Source organism: Phyllobates terribilis, unplaced genomic scaffold, assembly GCF_046119375.1.
Source record: "Phyllobates terribilis strain yellow unplaced genomic scaffold, ASM4611937v1 Scaffold_4__5_contigs__length_816908805, whole genome shotgun sequence".
Classification (NCBI taxonomy): Eukaryota; Metazoa; Chordata; class Amphibia; order Anura; family Dendrobatidae; genus Phyllobates; species Phyllobates terribilis.
This window is the reverse complement of record NW_027362764.1, coordinates 52,592,304-52,608,375: the sequence shown is the minus strand read 5'-3', so window position 1 is coordinate 52,608,375 and position 16,072 is coordinate 52,592,304. Positions and strand designations below refer to the sequence as shown.

General features: G+C 44.7%; 1 protein-coding gene across 1 annotated transcript in view; it reads right to left on the bottom strand.

Annotated features, from left to right (window-relative positions):
- Positions 1–988: 988 nt before the first annotated feature.
- The window catches only part of LOC141264913 (glycoprotein-N-acetylgalactosamine 3-beta-galactosyltransferase 1-like), a 29,063-nt gene continuing 13,979 nt past the window's right edge, over positions 989–16,072 (bottom strand). Inside the window, exons 2-3 of the mRNA XM_073677326.1 lie at positions 13,736–14,403; positions 989–8,605 (exon numbers count right to left, since the gene is read on the bottom strand). Of these exons, the coding sequence (XP_073533427.1) occupies positions 8,423–8,605; positions 13,736–14,403 (851 nt within the window). The 3' untranslated portion in view covers positions 989–8,422. The remainder of the gene's footprint in view (positions 8,606–13,735; positions 14,404–16,072) is intronic.

The window sequence follows — 16,072 nt, the reverse complement described above, 5'->3', positions numbered from 1 at the left end:
GTGTGACTCATGTGATTTTCATTATTTTTTTGTCACGTGCTGACGAGCTTCTGCTGCGTGTCTCAACAGTACAACTAGAAAAACAATAATAATAAAAAAAAAAAGATGGGCGTATGTGTGCCAGTCTTGATAAACAGGGGGCAGAGGTAAGATGTGCCAAATTCATTAAGTCATATGCCGCCTCTTTGCATTTTTTCAGCTGCTGTGCACTGGTGTAAAAAAAATGTACTGCGGTCTGTTTGTTGTATTTTACGCCTTTTGTGCCATTTATTCATGATGAATTTGTTGGAGGCACTTAGCCACACCGTTTCTCAGCCAAGGTCTGTCCACTTTTCCAGACGTAAAGATGATCTTGCAACATTTCAAACAGTTTTAAGCCAGATTTCTGGTAAAAAGTGTATGGTAAATCAAGCGCCGTAGTCTCTCAATTCCCCCAGATCTCAATCCGAACGATCATACAGTGAAGGAAATTATTTGATCCCCCCTTGCTGTTTTTGTAAGTTTACCCACTGACCAAGACATGAACAGTCTATAATTTTAAGGGTAGGTTAATTTTATCATTGAGAGATAGAATATCCAAAAAAAAAATCAAGAAAATCACATTGCAAAATGCAAATAAATGTATCTAATTTATACAATGTGATTTTCTTGATTTTTTTTGGGATATTCTCTCAATGTTAAAATTAACCTACCCTTAAAATTATAGACTGTTCCTGTCTTTGTCAGTGGGCAAACTTACAAAAACAGCAAGGGATCAAATACTTATTTCCTTCACTGTATGTGGAATGTGCTGGAAAAACAAGTGCGATCCACAGAGCAAAGTACAATATAGAAACGAGGTGGTGTGAAGATGATGGTGCCGGATCCCGAGGGACACTTCAGAGATCACACATTGATGGGTCTGAGATGTTTGGGCAGCAGGTGTTGGAAGATGTTATTGGCTGATCGGTGGGTAAGAAATGTATAATAAATCACAAGTTACGAAGAATTGTTGTTAAGACACAGGTTTTAATGATAGAAATCATCACAATCAAATCAATCCAAAAAAAAGTCACAAGGCTTCAATATAAACAGGATATAAAAATATAGATCTCGATAGTTTTTCCTCCGCTGCGCAGTCTTCTTCATCGGGGGCCCCATGAGATGTTGATGGTCGACCTTTGGACAAAGCTAATGATTAATGGTGAACGAGAGAGGAAGGTGCAGTCATTGGTGATGTGGAAACACGCGACGTCTGCTGAACATCTGTACGTGCCGAGCTTCACCTTGTACCCAGCACCTTCCCTAATTGGAAAAACAGGGCAAAACTTTTTTTTTTTGCAAAATGGAAGAAGGCAGAAAAAAAATAAAATTAAAAAGCAGTTTCTGAAAGTGCCTGGAGGATAGTGTTACTCCAAAACAATGCTAAATATTTGCTAATGTGCATTAGCCTTAGGATACATAATCTGCGGAGTCTACGTAAAACACTCAGCAGGAAGTCTCCCGATGAGAACGACAGACGTATCCATAGTCCCCAAGTTGCATGACTGCCGTCAGGCTGGTATAGGTCAGCGAGGAACTTAAATATGAAAGCGGGAGACGGATGCCATCGGAAAAAATATGGTAAAAGTTCCAATTGTTTTGTAAAAAAAACACCTAAAAATGCACCATACCGCTTACAGTAAGCTGAGATATAAAAAGCTGTTTGGAGCCACGTTGGTCAGTACTGGTGGGCACCAGGGCTGTGGAGTCGGTAAGCCAAACCTCAAACTCCTCAATTTCCATGACACCAACTAAGATTCTACAACTCCCTACGTGCCATACATGCCTCGTGTTTAAGTGATAAATTTACAGATTCATCTCAGCTAAAAGTCTAGACCCTTTGATCAGGAATAGGACATTTCATAACTTTCCCAAATTCTTTTGAAAAAATATTCCCCACAAACTGCATTGAGCTACTGTACCCAATTTATTATATATTTTAGGAGTCCGTACATTTTATACCGACTCCACCAAAATGGGCACCAACTCCGACTCCACAGCCTGGTGGGCACGATGGGTTAATTCCATCAAACAGCTCCTTATATCTCAGCTAGCAACGGGAGGTACATAACTGGTAGGATCTGATCACAGGCAAAAGCTCAGTTCTTCACTCAAAGTTTTTGGGGAGTCACTGCCTCGTAATATCCTATAATGAAGAGCAGATGATACAAGGTCTCTTTTTTTCCAGCCAAGCTGCTGGATCCGTAATGGCATCATCATATAATCCAGAACACAACCGGTAGGCACTTTTGCGATATGACATCTCCAGTTCCTCGGGGGTCATGGGATTTGGCCTTCAGAAAAGATGTATGATAAAAGGTAGTGCAGTAAACAGGTAACAATTCATTAAGAGCGCAGAACTCGGGGGGGGGGGGGGGAAGAGCCAACGTCTCCTCATACTATACCCAGAAGGAACTGTCCCGACACCTCACCATCTACCACTGGTACTAGCGCCAATCTACAGATACAAGCACATGACTATCCCCTTACACCACGTCTGTAGAGATTCAGGAGCCCAATATGCCAAGTGAAAGGAGTAGTAACCTCTCCATACAAGATCTGGGGTTTTGACCGGTGCCAATTGTTCGTATCAAGCAGATAGAACCCCTTTACGCAGAGAGAGTCAAGGAAGCCTACGACCGGACAGACCCAATAACATCAGTACGGAGGGTAATGGGAGCATCCGCACCTATAAAACAGTCCTTCAATGGGGCACACAGGTTTTGGCATCTGATATATCAACTAATGCCTCAGAGGGGTTGAATCCTTCTAGAAGTATTAGGAGTTTCCCTAACTTCGCACCCATCTAGAGGACAGGTGATAACCAATTCTGAGAATGGGGCTCTGAAGTACCCCAACTGAATGGAGCAATGTCCGCTCTATTTAGAAATAGTCAAGAGTAGTCCTACAGAGCTCCATTTTAGGCACTGGTGGGACCCCCAGTGACCAGGAAGGTCCATGTGTTGAGAAGTTGCTAAGCTGGTACAACCCCTTTTAAGCCAATATGAACCCCCCCATTTGCCCATGCGTTTGTATTGTCCATCTGGACACTTGACTTTTTTTGTTGTGACATGAGATATTTCCATCCGTAACACTAAACAATAATACATATTTTCTTTTTCTAGACTCTACAACACATCCAGTCAACCCCTTATAAAACAATGCCCGCGTCAGTCGTATTAGTCTACAGGCACAATAAATAAAAAGAAATAAATAAATGATGGGTTAGAATGAGATCTCCGGAAAGAGACAATCCACAAAAAAATATTGTCTCCGTAATGTAACGGATAACGGGTGGCCGCATCGGGAAAAACGAAAGTTTGCTCTTTGGTTAAAGTGATTCAGTCCTTAAAGTGGCCCTGTCCAGGGGAGGGCGCTATAAACTGCGGGGGGTGGGAAACCAGTGGCATCCAAGAAAGTGGAGCAATCAGACCACGATTCAATGTTCCACCTGAACACTATCGCATCTACCAGTACATATATTATTTCTTCTGCAACTTTTAGTAATGAATTGGAAGTTTGGGGAGTGGGGCTTGCCGTCCCACCCCCACTAATCTCAAAGGCAGGTAGGTGTCTTGTGGCTCTCAGTGCGAATGACGTTGTAGTGAGCGTGTGAGACCACCACTTTATTAACGGTCTACAGGAGCGGGGGACACACATGCGCACTTCCATAGGATGGCCGCACGTGCACGCTCGTAGAAGGGAATGAAGCAGTGGTAACACGAATACTCCGGCAGAAGGGAATGAAGCCGTGGTTACTAGTGATGAGCGAGTATGTTCTGTCCGAGTATGCTCGGGCCGAGCTCCGAGTATTTACAGCTGCTCGGTGATATGGTTGAATCGCTCCCGTGTGCATGATTTGCAACTGTTTGACAGCTTTATTACATGTGAGGAATGTGTAAGAAATAGACATTCCTCCCATGTAGTAAAACTGTTAACAGAACATACTCGCTCAACACTAGTGGTTACGCATGCATGCTCCAACTACCACAGAAAGGACTGACATGATGGAAACGCATGCGCACTCCCATAGAAGGGAATGGAGCGGTGGTCACACGTACTCCAGCAGAGGGAATTGAAGCGGTGGTCACGCATGCATGCTCCCATAGAAGGGAATGAAGCGGTGGTCACACACGCATGCTCCCATAGAAGGGAATGAAGCGGTGGTCACACACGCATGCTCCCATAGAAGGGAATGAAGCGGTGGTCACACACGCATGCTCCCATAGAAGGGAATGAAGCGGTGGTCACACACGCATGCTCCCATAGAAGGGAATGAAGCGGTGGTCACACACGCATGCTCCCATAGAAGGGAATGAAGCGGTGGTCACACACGCATGCTCCCATAGAAGGGAATGAAGCGGTGATCACACACGCATGCTCCCATAGAAGGGAATGAAGCGGTGATCAAGCATGCATGCTCCCATAGAAGGGAATGAAGCGGTGAGCACACACGCATGCTCCCATTGAAGGGAATGAAGCGGTGGTCACACGTACTCCAGCAGAGGGAATTGAAGCGGTTACACATGCATGCTCCCATAGAAGGGAATGAAGATGGGTGGTCACGCATGCATGCTCCCATAGAAGAGAATGAAGCAGTGGTCACACATGCATGCTCCCATAGAAGGGAATGAAGCGGTGGTCACACGTACTCCAGCAGAGGGAATTGAAGCGGTTAAGCATGCATGCTCCCATAGAAGGGAATGAAGCGGTGGTCACACGTACTCCAGCAGAGGGAATTGAAGCGGTTACACATGCATGCTCCCATAGAAGGGAATGAAGCGGTGGTCACACGTACTCCAGCAGAGGGAATTGAAGCGGTGGTTACGCATGCATGCTCCCATAGAAGTGAATGAAGCGGTGGTCACACGTACTCCAGCAGAGGGAATTGAAGCGGTTACACATGCATGCTCCCATAGAAGGGAATGAAGCGGTGGTCACACGTACTCCAGCAGAGGGAATTGAAGCGGTGGTCATGCATGCATGCTCCCATAGAAGAGAATGAAGCAGTGGTCACACATGAATGCTCCCATAGAAGGGAATAAAGCGGTGATCACACACGCATGCTCCCATAGAAGGGAATGAAGCGGTGGTCAAGCATGCATGCTCCCATAGAAGGGAATGAAGCGGTGGTCACACGCATGCTCCCATAGAAGGGAATGGAGCGGTGGTCACACGTACTCCAGCAGAGGGAATTGAAGCGGTGGTCACGCATGCATGCTCCCATAGAAGGGAATGAAGCGGTGGTCACACACTCATGCTCCCATAGAAGGGAATGAAGCGGTGGTCACACACGCATGCTCCCATAGAAGGGAATGAAGCGGTGGTCACACACGCATGCTCCCATAGAAGGGAATGAAGCGGTGGTCACACACGCATGCTCCCATAGAAGGGAATGAAGCGGTGGTCACACACGCATGCTCCCATAGAAGGGAATGAAGCGGTGATCACACACGCATGCTCCCATAGAAGGGAATGAAGCGGTGATCACACACGCATGCTCCCATAGAAGGGAATGAAGCGGTGATCACACACGCATGCTCCCATAGAAGGGAATGAAGCGGTGGTCAAGCATGCATGCTCCCATAGAAGGGAATGAAGCGGTGGTCAAGCACGCATGCTCCCATAGAAGGGAATGAAGCGGTGGTCACACACGCATGCTCCCATAGAAGGGAATGAAGCGGTGGTCAAGCACGCATGCTCCCATAGAAGGGAATGAAGCGGTGGTCACACGTACTCCAGCAGAGGGAATTGAAGCGGTTACACATGCATGCTCCCATAGAAGGGAATGAAGCGGTGGTCACGCATGCATGCTCCCATAGAAGGGAATGAAGCGGTGATCACACACGCATGCTCCCATAGAAGGGAATGAAGCGGTGGTCACACGTACTCCAGCAGAGGGAATTGAAGCGGTTAAGCATGCATGCTCCCATAGAAGAGAATGAAGCAGTGGTCACACATGCATGCTCCCATAGAAGGGAATGAAGCGGTGATCACACACGCATGCTCCCATAGAAGGGAATGAAGCGGTGGTCACACGTACTCCAGCAGAGGGAATTGAAGCGGTTAAGCATGCATGCTCCCATAGAAGGGAATGAAGCGGTGGTCACACGTACTCCAGCAGAGGGAATTGAAGCGGTTACACATGCATGCTCCCATAGAAGGGAATGAAGCGGTGGTCACACGTACTCCAGCAGAGGGAATTGAAGCGGTGGTTACGCATGCATGCTCCCATAGAAGTGAATGAAGCGGTGGTCACACGTACTCCAGCAGAGGGAATTGAAGCGGTTACACATGCATGCTCCCATAGAAGGGAATGAAGCGGTGGTCACACGTACTCCAGCAGAGGGAATTGAAGTGGTGGTCATGCATGCATGCTCCCATAGAAGAGAATGAAGCAGTGGTCACACATGAATGCTCCCATAGAAGGGAATAAAGCGGTGATCACACACACATGCTCCCATAGAAGGGAATGAAGCGGTGGTCAAGCATGCATGCTCCCATAGAAGGGAATGAAGCGGTGATCACACACGCATGCTCCCATAGAAGGGAATGAAGCGGTGGTCACACGTACTCCAGCAGAGGGAATTGAAGCGGTTACGCATGCATGCTCCCATAGAAGGGAATGAAGCGGTGGTCACACACGCATGCTCCTATAGAAGGGAATGAAGCGGTGGTCACACGTACTCCAGCAGAGGGAATTGAAGCGGTGGTCACGCGTACTCCAGCAGAGGGAATTGAAGCGGTGGTCACGCATGCATGCTCCCATAGAAGGGAATGAAGCGGTGGTCACGCATGCATGCTCCCATAGAAGGGAATGAAGCGGTGGTTATACACGTACTTCAGCAGAGGGAATTGAAGCGGTGGTTACACAAGCACGCTCCAGCTCCCACAGAAAGGACTGACATGGTGGAAACACATGCACACTTCCATAGTAGGGATAAAAGCGGTGGTCACACATGCACAACGCCGCACCATTCACAATTGTGGACCCAAGTTCTCGTCATTGGTGGGGTTCCCAGCAGACAGACCCCAACCTCCTATTGTCCTACGAACAGCATTTATCACTTGACAACCCCTTTAAAGGGATCCTTTCAATAAATCCTCTCAGTCCCATTGTACTGATGGATGGGCCTCCTGTCCTCCAGCACCTGATCAACCATACAACCACTCACCCTGTGGGAAAACACCGTGATATTAGAGCAGGGCAGGCAGCGGTGGTGGACGCCAGCGTTCCCGGGATGACCCATCAAGAAACCATGGCTGCTGTCTTCTAGAAGCAGCGCCCCACCTGTCCATGTCTGGAATTGCAGCTCAATTCTTTGTGGTGAGTGAGGCTGATCTGTTTTTGGAGTAAAAAATAAAAAGTACATTTTGTCCTAATTCTGCACAACCCCTTTAATAAGTAACCTATTAAATATGGGCTGAAAACTAAAAGGTGATAAATTACTTGCACAAGCAAGAAAGCAAATTTTATGGGTGGGCATGCTTTAGTGGTCTTTTTTTTTTTTTTTTTTTTTTTTTTTAGGCAAATTCCCCTTCGGACCATTGGTGTAGGGGTAGCTTTACCGTTTCCACCAGACGGGGAGGAAACATTTACACAATTGATTGTCAATAGGCTGATTAATAAAGGACTAGTGGGCGACGACCACAAAATGTCACGTCTTTGTAGCTGCCGTATATAAGTGCAGAAAAGTTTACAAGTAGTCAGTAACGATATAACGAGACAAGGCCGACAAGCAAAATAAAACAAACTTCAGACTAGACTTCCGGGTACTGCAAAATACTCCGTGCCGACAAGCAACAGAGCCATAAAGGTGTTGTCTGTCTTTTTACAATGCCTTTGTTAGAAAAGTTCCCCTAAAATGACATAATCGTGGGTGTCCTTCTGCAGGCACCCTCGGTGATCGGCAACTGAGGCTGGTGGCAAGTGCTTGATTTCTCTGCAGCGCCACCACTGGGGAAATAAAGTATTACACGCCACCCAAGGACATCATTAGATCGGCAGGGTCACCAAGTCATCTCAATCATCCACAAATCAATTTCCTAAAAATAAAAAAAGTGGCTTGTTGAATTCCTTTATAGAATAAATATCCTTTAAGAGCATCGATTGTCCCACCGAAGTCTGGGGACACAGGACAGGTTCCAAAATGGCTTTTGAGTCGATTACAATAAACCAAACTATACGATTGTCTGTTGAAAAAAAACAAAAAGGCTTCCAGGAGTCCAGGCGAATGTCAAAATGGGGCTAAAATATTTAGGAATAAAACCCCCCCTTCACTTCGGCAAAAAAGCATTGCACAGATTCCAAATGCGCCTTTACAGGGGGTGACGTAACCCTCCGATACGGTCACAGAGGGTTCACAATCGGTTTTTGGATCCCTCGTCATCGTGGTCGGCATCACTCAGCTTTCTCGTCTTTCTCCTTCACATTGTTTTGCTCTGGATCAATCCGGGAGTCGGGACTGTATCTGTGCGAGTACCCGTAGGGACGGAGATGGTGCACCAGGTACTCTAACTGGTACATAGTCGTAGAGTCCACATAATGAAAGGAAACAGCCAGGTCAGAGCAGCAGCCGGGACCCTAAAATCACAAAAATACTGACGATCACTGCCTGCTTATATGGTACAGAAGTATTGACAGGGCTGCTGATTTACCACTACCGAGATCTAAAGAAAATCTACATTTTATTTCATCCTTCCCAGGTCTACCAAGTACTGGCTCCATACTTCTCCCTCTAAATCCTGTAGGTACAGATAGTACTGCCTCCCTGTTTTCACCTGTAAAACATGTAGATACAGATTTTATCCTTCAAATGACCTATCTACATGTTTTACAGGTTTGGGAGGTAGTACTCTCTCTACCTGCATCATATATAATGTAGAGAAACAAGGAGGTAGTACTGTCTGTACCTGCACCATATATAATGTAGAGAAACAAGGAGGTAGTACTGTCTGTACCTGCACCATATATAATGTAGAGAAACAAGGAGGTAGTAGTGTCTGTACCTGCATCATATATAATGTAGAGAAACAAGGAGGTAGTGCTCTCTCTACCTGCATCATATATAATGTAGAGAAACAAGGAGGTAGTACTGTCTGTACCTGCACCATATATAATGTAGAGAAACAAGGAGGTAGTACTGTCTGTACCTGCATCATATACAGTGGTGTCCAAAAGTATTGGCACCCCCAGCAATTCTGTCAGATAATACTCAGCTTCTTCCTGAAAATGATTGCAATCACAAATTCTTTGGTGGTATTCTCTTCATTTAATTTGCTTGCAAGGAAAAAACACAAAGAGAATGAAGCAAAAATCAAATCATTGATCATTTCACACAAAACTCCAAAAATGGGCCAGACAAAAGTATTGGCACCCTCAGCCTAATACTTGGTTGCACAACCTTTAGCCAAAATAACTGCGAACAACCGCTTCCGGTAACCATCAATGAGTTTCTTACAATGCTCTGCTGGAATTGTAGACCATTCTTCTTTGGCAAACTGCTCCAGGTCCCTGATATTTGAAGGGTGCCTTCTCCAAACTGCCATTTTGAGATCTCTCCACAGGTGTTCTATGGGATTCAGGTCTGGACTCATTGCTGGCCACCTTAGAAGTCTCCAGTGCTTTCTCTCAAACCATTTTATACTGCTTTTGGAAGTGTGTTTTGGGTCATTGTCCTGCTGGAAGACCCATGACCTCTGAGGGAGACCCAGCTTTCTCACACTGGGCCCTACATTATGCTGCAAAATTTGTTGGTAGCCTTCAGACTTCATAATGCCATGCACACGGTCAAGCAGTCCAGTGCCAGAGGCAGCAAAGCAACCCCAAAACATCAGGGAACCTCCGCCATGTTTGACTGTAGGGACCGTGTTCTTTTCTTTGAATGCCTCTTTTTTTTTCCTGTACACTCTATGTTGATGCTTTTTCCCAAAAAGCTCTACTTTTGTCTCATCTGACCAGAGAACATTCTTCCAAAACGTTTTAGACTTTCTCAGGTAAGTTTTGGCAAACTCCAGCCTGGCTTTTTTATGTCTTGGGGTAAGAAGTGGGGTCTTCCTGGGTATCCTACCATACAGTCCCTTTTCATTCAGACGCCGACGGATAGTACGGGTTGACACTGTTGTACCCTCGGACTGCAGGGCAGCTTGAACTTGTTTGGATGTTAGTCGAGGTTCTTTATCCACCATCCGCACAATCTTGCGTTGAAATCTCTCGTCAATTTTTCTTTTCCGTCCACATCTAGGGAGGTTAGCCACAGTGCCATGGGCTTTACACTTCTTGATGACACTGCGCACGGAAGACACAGGAACATTCAGGTCTTTGGAGATTAACTTGTAGCCTTGAGATTGCTCATGCTTCTTCACAATTTGGTTTCTCAAGTCCTCAGACAGTTCTTTGGTCTTCTTTCTTTTCTCCATCCTCAATGTGGTACACACAAGGACACAGGACAGAGGTTGAGTCAACTTTAATCCATGTTAACTGGCTGCAAGTGTGATTTAGTTATTGCCAACACCTGTTAGGTGCCACAGGTAAGTTACAGGTGCTGTTAATTACACCAATTAGAGAAGCATCACATGATTTTTCAAAGGGTGCCAATACTTTTGTCCACCCCTTTTTTTTAGGTTTGGTGTGGAATTATATCCAATTTGGCTTTAGGATAATTCTTTTTGTGTTTTTTCATTGAAGACAAATTAAATGAAGATAATAATACCAAAGAATTTGTGATTGCAATCATTTTCAGGAAGAAACTGAGTATTATCTGACAGAATTGCAGGGGTGCCAATACTTTTGGCCACCACTGTATAATGTAGAGAAACGAGGCAGTAATACTGTCTGTACCTGCACCATATATAATGTAGAGAAACAAGGTAGTACTATCTATACCTACATCATATATACATAGAAAAACAAGGAGGCAGTACTATCTGTACCTAAATCACATACATGGAAAACTATTGGTACTTAGTCTTCCCTGTTTTTATCCTGTAAATGACTGAAGTACAGATAGCACCCTCATGTTTTCCATGTAAGTGATAGAGAAACAGGGAGGCAGTACTGTAACTACATGTTTATGATCTAGGCACAGATAGTTCTATATGTAACTAGGGCATTTGCTACATTTTCTAATTTAAGGGACCTGCCCTGGTGAAAGGATTATTCCTCCCAAGTATAAACCAGAACATATGAGATATCAGTGATTTACCAATACATGTCAGGACGGCAGAACACGGAGCCGAGCCTTTATATAATGGAATGTGAGGAGAAAACACAACCGGAAAGACGGGTTCATTAGAAAGAATAAAAAGGTATAATGAAGTCTAAAAGTAATTGCCTTAGGTGACGCCCTGAACAGCAAGTTTATACATGTACAATTTAACATTAAACATGTCACTTGTTTATATAGCAGAATTGTCCCTTAGGTGTAACATGCAGCGCAAATGGCCAAAAAGCTCAAAATTCAACTCCCCACCCCTGATAATGAGGTTCTCAGTTATGGTGGGGGTGAAAAAGTACAATACGGTTTTACCCGGCCAGCAGTGTACACAGTCCAAAAACATGGCAGCGCCGGCCAATTTACGTTGAAGATGTGCACGACATTTTGCCACTGTAATACACACTTTATTTTTATATAGCGCAAACATATTCCGCAGCGCTTTACAGACATGATAATCACTGTCCCCATTGGGGCTCACAATCTACATTCCCTATCAGTATGTCTTTGGAGTGTGGGAGGAAACTGGAGAACCCGGAGGAAACCCACGCAAACACAGGGAGAACATACAAACTCCTTGCAGATGATGTCCTCGGTGGGATTTGAACCCAGGACCCCTGCAGTGCTAACCACTGAGCCACCGTGCTGCCCGTATATATTATACATAAATAACAAAATATATGAGATATATGTAACATATATACATACACAGTACAGACCAAAAGTTTGGACACACCTTCTCATTGCCAAGAGTGTGCAAAGCATCATGAAAGCAAAAGGTGGCTACTTTGAAGAACCTAGAATATAAGACATATTTTCAGTTGTTTCACACTTTTTTGTTAAGTATATAATTCCACATGTGTTAATTCATAGTTTTGATGCCTTCAGTGTGAATGTACAATTTTCATAGTCAGGAAAATACAGAAAAATCTTTAAATGAGGAGGTGTGTCCAAACTTTTGGTCTGTACTATATATATATATATATATATATATTTGGCGCCAATGCCTTCTGAGACATACATTGAAACACAGCGCCCCTAGTGGTCCTGTGCTGTCACTCCGGCTGTTCTTCCTGTAGAAGTGTTCGGCACATGATGGTTGCAGCTGGTCAGTGGTCTCTGTGATCAAGTGCTGTCTACAGCCATTATGGCTCTCATTATTGATGCCAGGAATTATGGCACCAGACTAGGGAGATCACTGACTGCAGCAGTCCTGGTCCAACAGTCAGTGCTACATGGGAGACAAGTGGCGAGTATAGTTTCTTTTTTTCCAGCTTAAAAATTATTATTTTTTTTTTAAAAAGTTGGATAAACCCCTTATGGACAATTTTCACCCCCTCTCTCATGAAAAGAGTCCCATAACTTTTTTTCTCTTGTTCTGTAGACATATATTGTACAATGGTGTTTTTTTTTGCAGGATGAGCTTTAGTTTTGAATGACCCCATTCAGTTTATAATGTAACGTACAGGAAAACAATTAAAAAAAAATGCAAGTGCAATGAAATGGTGAAAAAAAAAAAAAAAAAAAAACCCACACAATTACACATTTGTGTACAATAAAAATGGTCAGGCTCCAGGTCAGTAGAGTAATAGAGTTTTTTTGTTTGTTTGTTTTTACAATTTTATGGTCTTTTATAAGAAGTTATTTTATTTATTTTTTAATTATTAAATTTGTCGATATTGCAATTTTTAATTTCCTTACGCCGTTTACTATATCTATATCTATATATATATATATATATATTTTTTTTTATTTGGACAGCGCAGACTTTTATGAACGAATGGAATATGCTTATTTTCTTAATGCTTTATTTTTTTTTTTTTATACTTTAACAAAGATTTTATATTTCCTTGTTTTCTTTTCCTTTTTAAAGTCCCTAAGGGGAACTAAATCTATGGTCGCTTGTAGTATATACTACAAAATTATAATATAGCAGAATAAAGTCCTAACAATGATCTACTATGAATCCCAGGCTATGGCTGGCCTTCACAAGAGTACTAATGGCAGAGGGGAGACCCCTGGCTACCTTGGCAGCAGCCCATCGGCTCCCTGTAGTCACTTTGTGGGGTCGATGGCAGACAAGTCCTCGGAAAGCATGTCCGGCAGGATCGCGCAGGTTAAGTGTGTGGTCAATGATGAACAGCTATCGGAGCCGGCTGTGTAACAGTTGGCACCTGCCCCGTGTGGAGCGGGCTCAGCTCCTGAACCAGACTCCCTACACTGCCAAATGGCTCTGAGATCTGTCATCTCATTAAGGGGTTAAAAAATGAAGTTACACTAACGCCAAACTAATTTTAAACCCACACTCTACCAAGAGGCGAGGAGCAAGGGCCGTGCTACGTGAGGCATAGACTCCTTGCTAGCTAAGCCAAGCATTCCTCATAGATTAGTTCGTTACTTAAAAAGGTGAAAATAATCTGTTAAAACCTTTACCCTCCCAAAGCCTTGAACAGGAAGGAGCTCACACAACTAGGTGGCACAATACACCGCCTGGATCTTACCTCAATGGCAGGATAGTAGTTGTAATTCCAATACCAGAAAGTCTTTGGCAAATATCCTTGGATGAGATGATGCTCGGGGACGAACGGGTGGAAGGTCTCCTTCCCGCTGGTGTCCCTGGAATCTCCAGCCATGACATTAATGTTCTCCATGCACTTCCCAAGCGCCAGGTCCTCCACCGACGAGCTGTGCGTGCACTTCTCCTCCTTGAAAGCGTTTACGAACCTTATTAAAGCCTCCTTGCTGAGGACGTAGCCGGCCCCTCCGCTCATGTAGCCCTGTTTGACGTAAGGCTTGAACCTCCGACCAAAATAAATGGGCTCCTCCGGGCTATGCTTTGATAAAAGCCACCGCAGGTTGTCCACCACCACGTACGTGTCGTCGTCCGCTTTCATGAACCAGTCAGCTTCGTCCAGGTGGTGGTCGTGCACGTACTGAAAGGCCTTGATGGTTTTCCAGTAAAGCTGGTCCCGGCCCTCCTTGGTGTCCAGCCCCACGGTGGGGAAGTCTTTATTTTCTTCGGAGCTCATGTATAAGACTTTATTGCACCTCTGCGCCCAAGTGGCCTTCACGTGTTTGGTCTTCTTGTCCAGGTTTTGTGGACCAGTCATGACCCAGCAGAGGATTCTCACCTTTTTGTGGAGGTCTTCAGAAACATGGACATCCTCATCTGAAAGAGACCAGACAGATGTTTAGAGACAACACTAGTCAAGTGGTCTCCAACCTGCGAGTGTGCAGCGGTTGCAGTACTACGACTCCCAGCTGTAGCTGTCAAGCAATTATGGGAGTTGTAGTTTTAAAAGAGGTGGAGAGTTTCAGGTTGGAGATCACAGTTGTAGATCAAAGATTGTCTGTCGCACTGGAGGAACAGTCATGTCCTGCACTGCACAGACAGCTAATATATATATGGACACTTTAAGGGGACGCCTGGTGTCTGTGGGCGACGGCACCCACCGGGGGGCGCCTGGTGTCTGTGGGCGATGGTGCTAAAGTCCATCATGGTGAGGAAATGGCAGGTACCCCACATCCATTTCTACTAATAAAGTTGATGTGTTGTCCTTCTGCTTGTCAGCTGAAAACTGGAATCGGGGGGTGCCCCCCGTATTCTTAACATCAACATTATCACATATCCAATGGATAACTAATAATTAGCGGATCAGTGGGGGCGAGACTACATCATTCCCTAGAACGTGGCTCTGAAGTTGCCCATAGGAATAGAGCAGTAGCAATGCCTGGACGCCAGAGCTCCATTCATGCTCTATGGTACTGCTGAAGATCGTGCAGCGTTCTACCTTTTCCGGGAGTCCTATAGAGAATGAATGGAGCAGGGACGTGCAGCTGGCATTTTTTTGTATCCACTATCAATCAGAAAGTGACACTTACAAGATCTGGGTAGGTGGGTGGTCGCTAAGTGCTAATAGACCATCAAGGCAGCTGGGGCGGGGGGCGCTTACTGAAGGTCCCTATCTACAATGTCAGTGCAGGTTCAAGGTCCCTAAGGAAAAAAAATATATAGAGAAACCTTAAAAAAAATTAAAAATCGAAGAATCTAGATCATCCCTCTTTTCCCAAATCTTAAACAGTCAAGTCTTTAAAACAAATAAAAAAAACCCCAACATATTTAGTATCGCCATGTTCATAATTGTCCAAACTAATAAAATAGCTATCCTATCTGGTGAACGCGCATAAAAAAAAAAAAAAATTACATTTCTAAATTTATGTCATGTCACCTAAAAACAAAAACAAGAAAGTTGCATGGAATCCAAAATGATACAAATAAACTAAAAAAGAAAAGTTATGAATTTTGGAAGGTGAAGAGGGAAAAAAAAAAAAAAAAACAAGTGTGAAAACACCGCTCCCTGAAAAATGACTTAGCAGGGGTTACAGAGGTCGGACCCCCGCTCGTGACAGTAAACAGGTGCTGTAACCCAGCAGACTGCCGGCACATCCCGCTCTTTGTGGGTTTTCGGCAGATCTGGATTTTCTGGTTCAGTACTTGGCTGTAATGTGATGATTGGGTGTTGACAGCCAATATCTCTGCAGCCCTGAAATAACAAATCCCCAGGCTGTGCGTCTCCCGCTGCTAAAGGTCGCCATTGTTCCCCGTGGGTGCAGGCGTCTTAATCACATCTTCCCCATAGAGGATGATGAATGGAGCGTGTGACGGGCGCAGCACCGGGAACAAAACCTGATCAACTGGGCTTCAATTTCTCACTCCCTCAAGATCTCAGATTGCTGTCAGTGAATGGGAACAAGTTAACTTTTTATTACGGAGGGCTTAAAGGGGGCAGAGCCCGATCAGAAGGATGCAGTGTAATAGGACGGCCGGGGAGAGGGGC